At 48.5% G+C, this 9384-nt stretch overlaps 1 protein-coding gene across 1 annotated transcript; it reads left to right on the plus strand.

The window, feature by feature from the left end:
* The first annotated feature begins 8081 nt into the window (after positions 1 to 8081).
* LOC119334258 (peroxidase 2-like) lies at positions 8082 to 9283 on the plus strand. Its single transcript, XM_037606860.1, has one exon. The coding sequence runs from the start codon at positions 8157 to 8159 to the stop codon at positions 9129 to 9131; it is 975 nt and encodes a 324-aa protein (XP_037462757.1). The 5' UTR covers positions 8082 to 8156; the 3' UTR covers positions 9132 to 9283.
* Positions 9284 to 9384: the final 101 nt, after the last annotated feature.

Here is a 9384-nt window from a genome sequence, read left to right on the forward strand (position 1 = left end):
TGAAAATAGTTATGTGGCTAGAACTAAAATATACCAAACCACATAAAATGTTCCAGTAACTATTGGACATATATTATTTATATATCAAATATATATCCAATGCAAATAGCTATTTATTTAATTCAAAGGCCCAAAATAATTAACTCTGAGATACCAAAAATATTGTTTTGAGTTTTACCTCTTTGCAATATTTTCAGAGACTAAGAGGAACATTTTCTTGGACTCCTTTGAGGAGATTTTAATGTTGATCATTTTTAGAAGGTTTCTGAGGCTTTGAAAATTCCTCAATTCAAATTTCATTTGAATTAAAACATGATGCTCACATGAGGTCTAGCCTAGTGCATAACAGGACCAGGGATGTGACATAGGCCGTATGGCGCGTATCTCTGTTGGCACCATTCTGTTCGTCACGTGAAGTAAGTTTACTATTTTGACTTCTTGTGGGAAATCCTTTTGTTTCCTGGTGCTCTGCTTGTGGGTTTCGTCGTCGTCCTCACTTGGTGTGTCGAGCCCCTTGTGGTCGGCGTTGAGTTTGCCGGATTGCTTGAAAACCCAACAATCTCTGTGGGTATGGTTCGCAGGCTTCCCGGGAGTATTGTGTATTTGACATATCTTGTCCAAGATTTTGTTTAAGTTGGATAGCTCGTCCCTGTTATCCTTGAGGGGCGGCTTTGTCTGATTCTGCCGTGAGCTTTTGAATCCGGTGTTGACCGCCATGCTCTTTGGGCTGTTTCTCTTATTCCGGTGCTGGTCCTTGTTGCATTGGGGTTTTCCGTTTCCATCCCTAACTTCGGATATACTTGGGTCGCTGGTGCTACATCTTGCCAACTAGCTGTCCTCTCCTGCGCAAAAGCGGGTCATGAGGCTTGTTAATGCGGCCATTGTTCTTGGATTTTCTTGGCCGAGGTGTCTGGCGAGCCATTCGTCACGCACGTTATGCTTAAAAGCTGCTAGGGCTTCGGCGTCCGGACAGTCGACTATCTGATTCTTTTTAGTAAGAAATCTGTTCCAGAATTTTCGGGCTGACTCTCCGGTCTGTTGAGTTATGTGATTGAGATCGTCTGCATCCGGAGGGCGGACATAGGTCCCTTGAAAATTTGCCTGGAAAGCATCCTCAAGCTCTTCCCAACTTCCAATGGTGTTTTCGGGAAGGTTTTTGAGCCAATGCCGGGCTGGCCCTTTAAGCTTGAGGGGTAAGTATTTTATGGCATGGAGGTCATCTCCTCTGGCCATGTGTATGTGGAGGATATAATCCTCGATCCAGACCCCAGGGTCTATTGTTCCGTCGTACGCCTCTATGTTTACGGGCTTGAATCCCGCTGGAAATTCATGGTCCAGCACCTCATCGATGAAACATAGGGGGTGTGCGGCACCCCTGTATTTGGGTGTGCCGTGATGTTCGGATATTTGTTGTTTTGTATTGCTTACTAGAGCTTGCTTTCTTGGCTCGTAGATAGATCTGGCTGGGCCATCTTTTTGATGCGGATCCTTTGGTGGATCGTGTGCCGGCTTGTGTGCGTCGCCGCTTGCCGCTCCATGCTGGCCATGCGGTCGTCTATCCGACCGGGTGGCTTTCCTATTTTTGATTGCGGGGGCTCTAAGGCCTCCTTGTCAAATTCAAGCAGTAGCTTTCGCTTTGGATAGCTTTTTGTGCGGCGACTACCGCCATATTTGTCTGCGGTGTTGCGTACTTTTCTCCATCTGATTCTGAGTGCATCTTCCGCAGTTTTGAGCTTCCGCTTCTGCTTTTTCAGGCTACGCGCAGTAGCGACGAGCCCTTCATGGAGGTTCTTCTGCTCCATGAGCCTATCCGGCGTAAGGTCGTCCGGACTGTTGTTTTCGCCAGGGACGGGGTGTTCGGTTTGTTTATCCAAGTTGCCCTGTTCGAACGGTTGCTCGAAGGCATGTTCGTCGTCCGCCGGCTCGTCCTGCTCTATGGCTGGGTCTGTATGGCTGCTGTCTCTGTCGAGGCGGGGCTTGGAGCGGCGCTTACGTCGCTGCTTTGATTGCTTTCCGAGTGAACGATCCCTCGTTGCATCCATGTGTTCCTCGTCGTTGCTTCCTTTGGGTGTGTCCACCATGTATACATCATGAGATGAGGTGGTTGTCCAATGCCTTATAAGCGTTGGTTCATGTTCATCTCCTACATCATCGTCCATACCGTCGATGTCTTCGGAGTCGAAGTCGAGCACGTCGTTTAAATTATCGACAGTGGCTATGAAGTGGGTGGTGGGTGGGCTTTGAATTTCTTCATCATCCGCATCCCAACCTTGTTGACCATAGTCCGGCCAGGGCTCTCCTAATAAAGAGAGAGACTTTAGTGAATTCAGAATATCGCCGAAGGGCGAGTGCTGAAAGATGTCCGCGGCGGTGAACTCCATGATCGGCGCCCAATCGGGTTCGATCGGTAGGGGCACGGAGGGCTCGGAGTCTGGAGAGGAGTCCGGCTCCTTGGAGTCACGGGCTTCGCAGAGAATAGGGCTGGTGTTCGGCTTAATTATCATAGAGATTGCAGCCCCCGAGGCGGTGTCCAACCACCCATCCTCGATTGGCGCAGTTGGCTCCGAATTAAGGGTCGGAGCTGATGCAGGTGCGGCCTCCAGGGCACTGTTCGGCGGCAGAGCTAGATCATGCCCATCGTGACAGTGCGGCGCGCTCGGGTGTGGCTCGAATCCATCGAAGATCAAGGCTCCGCGGAGGTCCGCTGTGTAGTTTAAACTTCCAAACCTGACCTGACGGCCAGGGGCGTAGCTTTCGATCTGCTCCGAATGGCCAAGCGAATTGACCCGCAGTGCAAAGCTGCCAAATACGAAGATCTGTCCGGCGAGAAAAGTCTCACCCTGTATCACATCATCGTTGATGATCGGAGGAGCCATCGGGCCTAAAAGTGACGACACAGAGGAACTCTCAATGAAAGCACCAATGTCGGTGTCAAAACCGGTGGATCTCGGGTAGGGGGTCCCGAACTGTGCGTCTAGGCGGATGGTAACAGGAGGCAGGGGACACGATGTTTTACCCAGGTTCGGGCCCTCTTGATGGAGGTAAAACCCTATGTCCTGCTTGATTAATATTGATGATATGGGTAGTACAAGAGTAGATCTACCACGAGATCGGAGAGGCTAAACCCTAGAAGCTAGCCTATGGTATGATTGTTGTTCGTCCTATGGACTAAAACCCTCCGGTTTATATAGACACCGGAGAGGGCTAGGGTTACACAGAGTCAGTTACAATGGTATGAGATCTACATATCCGTATCGCCAAGCTTGCCTTCCACGCCAAGGAAAGTCTCTTCTGGACACGGGACGATGTCTTCAATCTTGTATCTTCATAGTCCAGGAGTCCGGCCGAAGGTATAGTCCGGCTATCCGGACACCCCCTAATACAGGACTCCCTCAGTGACCCCCTATCATCGTACTTGTTCTTGCTCTATGCTGAGGGTTTGTCAAGCCTGATTATGCATGAGGAGGAGGCTCGAAATCTATTAGGAGTCAAGGTTGCCATGATGCCCCTTCGGTCTCTCATCTTCCATTTGCGGACGACTTGCTAATCTTACGCAAGATGATGCCACCAAATCAACCAGCCTCCGACGAGCACTCACTGATTGTTGTGCGGCCCGAGGCCAGATGGAGTGTGTGGCCAAAGCTATTTTACCTTCTTCAGCCCATGCACCCCTATCGAAACAAGGGTGGAAATATGCACCTCACTAAATATCATGGCAGAAGCGATCACAGACAAATATTTCGGGCTGCCCCCAGTTGTGGGAGTTGATAGATCGAACTGCTTCCAACACCTCATTGATGTAGTGCTAAGTAGAATTAGAGGGTGGAAGGAGAAATTATTATCTATTGGAGGCAGGGAGGTATTACTGAAGGTTGTGATACAAGCTATCCCTTCCTATGCAATGTAAGTGTTCAAATTACCTAAACAGGTGTGCAATAGCATACCATAGACATGTATAAATATTAGTGGGGAGAGGAGGATCTGAAAAATACACGCACTGGTTTTCTTGGTTGAAAATGTGTCTCCCAAAGGAGAAGGTTGGTATGGGCTTTCGAGATTTGCATTGTTTTAGTTTGGCTCTTTTGGCAAAACAACGTTGGAGGCTCTTGTGTGAACCAGAATCATTATGTGGCAGAGTATTGATATCAAAATATTTCCCTGATGGTGATCTTTCAAATAGCAGTTTGAAGAAGGGTGGATCTTATACTTGGCAGAGTCTTTGGAGTGGGCATATATGGAGAGTAGGAGATGGATCCCAAATAAACATTTGGGAGGACCCATGGATTCCCAACAGCCCCACCCATAGAGTAATGACACCAAGTGGACATATCATGTTACCAAAGTTTCTGAACTCATCGATATGGACAACAAAGTGTGGGAGGAAGTGTGTGGGAAGAACAATTGCTACCTAATTTGTTTGGTCAATTGATGTGCAACACATTTTGAACATCACACTAGCTCTAGGGATGATGGAAGATTTTGTTTCATGGCATTTTAATAAGAGTGAAATTTTCTCGGTGAGATCGACTTACCATGAAGAATGGGAGCATCAGCATGGACGAAAGTTGAGGATGACAAACTTAGTACAAGCCTCAAGTACTACTCCAGTCTAGCGTACCATTTGGAAATTGTGTGTGCCATCAAAAATTAAAATCCATGTTTGGAGAACTTTGCTTGGAGCCTTTCACTGTCATGGAATCCTAGCTAACAGACATATGTTGACAGCTCCCAGTGCCCTTTATGCAACTTCTTCCTATGCCCAAGAGTATAGGAAAATTGGATGATTTTGGGACTACGAGAGCTGGTAAATAAAGTCTGCATAGTAGAGGGAAGGCGATTTAGTGCTTGCTGATTTACTCCTCTCCAAAAACCCTATGAAGGCCCTGGTGGCCAATGTATAACGCAACGATCTGGTGGTCACATCAATCTGGTACATGCGGTGGGAGCACCGCAAGTAAATACATGGAGAGGACATCTATGATCCAACCAGGTTGGCCCAAGCAATCTCAACCCTTGCAATGAATTTCTCACGAGCAAAACTGAATAACACCGGAATCAAGAGACATGGCTGGTCTAAGCCGCTGGAGGAAGTTATCGAACTCAATGTCGATGCCGCATTTGACCACAACAAGGGTACATGAGGTACGGGAGCAGTGCTGCTTGATGATGTTGATTTCTTCGTCGCAGCACCCTGCAGTGACATGCCATTTGTGGAAGACACGATGATGCCGGAAGCTTGAGGACTACGAGATGGACTCTACTCACGAATGATGTTGGTTGCAACAAAGTGTGTGTTGAGGGCAATTTCTTGGAGGTCAATGAGATCATGCAGAATGGTGGGAATTCGGTTGGTCTAGCAACGGGGATTTACAAAGAATGCTCCTTTTTTGCTAGTAATTTTACTTCCATAGTCTTTAGTCATTGCCCTCGGTAAGCCAATGTGGTCACATATTTTCTAGCTAGGAACTTGGAGGTTTCTCAAACCATTGTTTGGAAATCAGAGCCCACAGATTTCCTAGTGGATGTATTAACGAACGATGTATCACTCTTTTCGCATTAAATATAAATCGCCATGATGGCATTCCTTAAAAATAGATTTATCTTAAGTTTCTTCTGAATTGCCTCAATATAAATGCTCCATCATTTTAAGGTTCTGATTAACTTTAGGGCATATGTAACTAAACACCTAAAAGAATTTAGCTCCTCAAAAGAGAGAGGACTACAACATTTTTTGTTGTTTTCAACGAGCTTTTTTTCTTAAAGGAAAAGCAGTCAAACTCTGCGGTAAGGTTTATCTTAAATTTCTTCTGAGCTGATTCAAAATCAATGCTCCATCCTGTCAAGGCTTTCATTAACTTTTGATATCTTTGGCCAAATCCTTAAACGACCTTAACCCCCCAGAAGACTCATTTGAGGAGCCCTTTCTAACAAAACCTTGAAAAGGTTCAACTCCCCAAAATGTGAGGAGAAGTGTCGATTGTCGCTAAAATTTGAGCAGCCCAACCCACATCGAAATATTCTTTTCAGCCGCCTCTCTCTCTCTCTCTCTCATCCAAGTCCACATCGGTGCCACCCGTCACGTTCCTTACCTTCGTCGACCACCCCACATACCCGCCGACACCCTGCAGCTCCGTCGACCACCTACCCCACCTTCGATTAGCTCGGTGGCCGCCGCCACCACCGCCGCGAGCTTGTCGATGAGGAGGGCCACTGCGTCGCCACGTTTCACCAGGAACAGAACTGCATCGCCTCCCGAATCTTCCCCGCCGCCTCCCCGTGCTCCTGATTTCAAGCTGCCGCAACGTGAGCCATGCTGCAGCCTCCTCAATCTCATATTGCAGCCGTTGATGTACCGACGCTCCGGTCGTGGGGCAAGTGGGTGGCGGAGATCTGCAATTTGGATACGATGGCACTCATGTGGCTTCGCACATTCGCCACTGCGTAGGATGTGGCGCATGTCTATGACGTCGTGGTGCTCTCCTCTATATGCGAGTCTGACAAAGCTAAACTCCCTGTTGACGCGACCACCATTGCCACCCGTTAGGGTCACCTCCGGGCCAACGAGAAGGAGAAGCATGTAGTCGAGTGCGCCGATGTCACCTTGATGGAAGCGCTCTTGAATGAGGACCTGTAGATCCTCGCCGAGAACTTTCCATTCTTCGAGTCCATGGAGAACACACACACGATTGAGCGCGAGCTCCATAAGATTACTTGCCTCAAAGACGAGGTGAGGAGATGTTCAAGGAGCTCGATGAGCTCGTCGACGACGAGTAAAATAAGGAAGTCTCATGCGGTGGAGTGAGTCCACCGCCAATGACCATGTGGCCTGCCCCTATGGCGGGGGACGGGATCATCCCCACCTCCTCCGAGTCGCACTTCTCCGACTTCTCGGAGGACAGCGAGGGGTAGATCTCCTCTTTTATATATTGAGTATCCAGTTTTGTTTTGTTTATCTCGATGCTTTAACTAATTTGAAGTCGATATAATGTCAATGTATTAGATTGCCTCTTTTATATATTGAGTATCTAGTTTTGTATAGTTTCTCTCGATGCTTCAACTAGTTTGAAGTCGATGTAATGTCAATGTTATAGGTAATGGATTGTTTAATTATGATCTGTATGATGTTAATGTGATACTCTTTTTTAATTAAGCAGTGTGTGGTAGTTTAAATTTATGGGCAAAGAATTATTTGGGAAGTTAAGTTTTAGGTGTCCGGATAGCTCTACATTTGTTTAACCCCTCCAAATTTGAGAAGCTAAGTATTGAAGAGATAGGGAGTTATACAATTTAGGGGTTCAATTAGAGATTCCATTATGATCTCATGATTCCACACATCTACTTGTAGCCCGCGACTGAGTTTGTTTTACAAAAGTCAGCGGCCAATATAGGCAGTTGTTGAAGTTTTCTTTAATTTAAAAGAGTCCACCTAACTGCGTTTCCATGCAACCGACTCACCATGTGCGGAAGCATACTCTATGAGAAATCAAGAATTTGATTGGGCAACCACTGCCATGCATGCATGTTTACGAATGAAGCAAAAACCAAATATATGCGCATGCAAGAGGCAAAAGACAGCCCACTGCGGTGCATGAGACCTTTCGGGCACACGGAACACGTAAGAATACCCATCACAATTACTCCCTCCGTTCGAAATTATTTGTCGCAGAAATGGATGTATCTAGATGTATTTTAGTTCTAGATACATCCATATCTAAGACAAGTAATTCCGAACGAAGGGAGTATCACGGAAGTTAAGCTCGTATATATCTTAATCCCAATTATACTGGTGCCAACAATATCAAAGCTATATACTAATGTACAATCATACACTCATACCTCGCTGGCCACAACATGCTTATATCTCATCAAGACATTTCAGTGAACGAAACCAAACAAGAGAACGTCTACCACAATCAGACTCCAGCAGCCTCCATGTTCCATACCAGCTAGAGCAGAACATGCTGGTCAATTATCGACCCAATGTCGTCGATTAATCATCTGATGAGACTAGCTATCCGATGTCGTCGATCGATGCACGTATAAATAGCCATACCTATCGAGCAACATCTCATCGCCTTCTCATCGGTCGATCACACTCTCTCGATACCGATAGTACACAGGCTGATACTTACAGTAGTTAAGAGCTTGAGGAGACAATGGCCGCCGGCTGGCTTAAGCTCTCCGTAGCGCTGACATGCGCATTGCTCTTGTCGTCGGCCTGCCATGGCCTGCAGGTGGGCTACTACAAGAAGACGTGCCCTCGCGTGGAGGCCATCGTGAGGGATGAGGTGAAGCGCTTCGTCTACAAGAACGCCGGCATCGGCGCCGGCCTCATCCGCATGTTCTTCCACGACTGCTTCGTGCAGGGCTGCGACGCCTCCGTCCTCCTCGACCCCACGCCCGCCAACCCGCAGCCGGAGAAGCTGAGCCCGCCCAACTTCCCCAGCCTCCGCGGTTTCGAGGTCATCGACGCCGCCAAGGACGCCGTCGAGAAGGCGTGCCCCGGTGTCGTCTCCTGCGCGGACATCGTCGCCTTCGCCGGCCGTGACGCCGCCTACTTCCTCACCAGGTTGACGATGAAGATCAACATGCCGGCCGGCCGCCTCGACGGGCGCGTCTCCAACTCCACGGAGGCCCTCGACAACCTGCCGCCCCCGGTCTTCAACCTCGACCAGCTCGTCGCCAGCTTCGCCGCCAAGGGCCTCACCGCGGAGGACATGGTCGTGCTCTCCGGCGCCCACACCATCGGGGTGTCCCATTGCTCGTCCTTCGTCTCCGATCGCCTCGCCGTCCCCTCCGACATCAACACCGGCTTCGCCAACGTGCTGAGGAGGCAGTGCCCCGCCAGCCCAAGCCCGGCCAACGACCCCACGGTGAACCAGGACGTGGTGACCCCCAACGCGCTCGACAACCAGTACTACAAGAACGTCCTGGCGCACAAGGTGCTCTTCACGTCGGATGCCGCCCTTCTTGCCACGCCGGCGACGGCCCAGATGGTGCGCGACAGTGCCAACATTCCGGGGCAGTGGGAGGCCAAGTTCAACAAGGCCATGGTCAAGATGGGAACCATCGAAGTGAAGACCGGTTACCAGGGAGAGATCAGGAGGAACTGCAGGGTCGTCAACCACTGAACGAACGAATCATCATGGCGTTCCATTTTGTTTTGCGGTCTTTGGTTTTTGCACTGGCGGGGTCACCTACTTGTGATTGTGAGTGACTTTGGCCGAATTTCACGCATGTAATTTGTTGTTGTTTCAACTCATACAAATTCTTTGGCTGGTTATTGGTGCTACCTACAGTAGTTCCTTTTCCTTTTTGGCGAATCAAACAGATGTATAAATCAATCAGCGAGATGTAATCTGCTTCTCTTTTCCTCCACAAGAA

Source organism: Triticum dicoccoides, chromosome 7A (genome assembly GCF_002162155.2).
Source record: "Triticum dicoccoides isolate Atlit2015 ecotype Zavitan chromosome 7A, WEW_v2.0, whole genome shotgun sequence".
NCBI classification, from domain to species: domain Eukaryota; kingdom Viridiplantae; phylum Streptophyta; class Magnoliopsida; order Poales; family Poaceae; genus Triticum; species Triticum dicoccoides.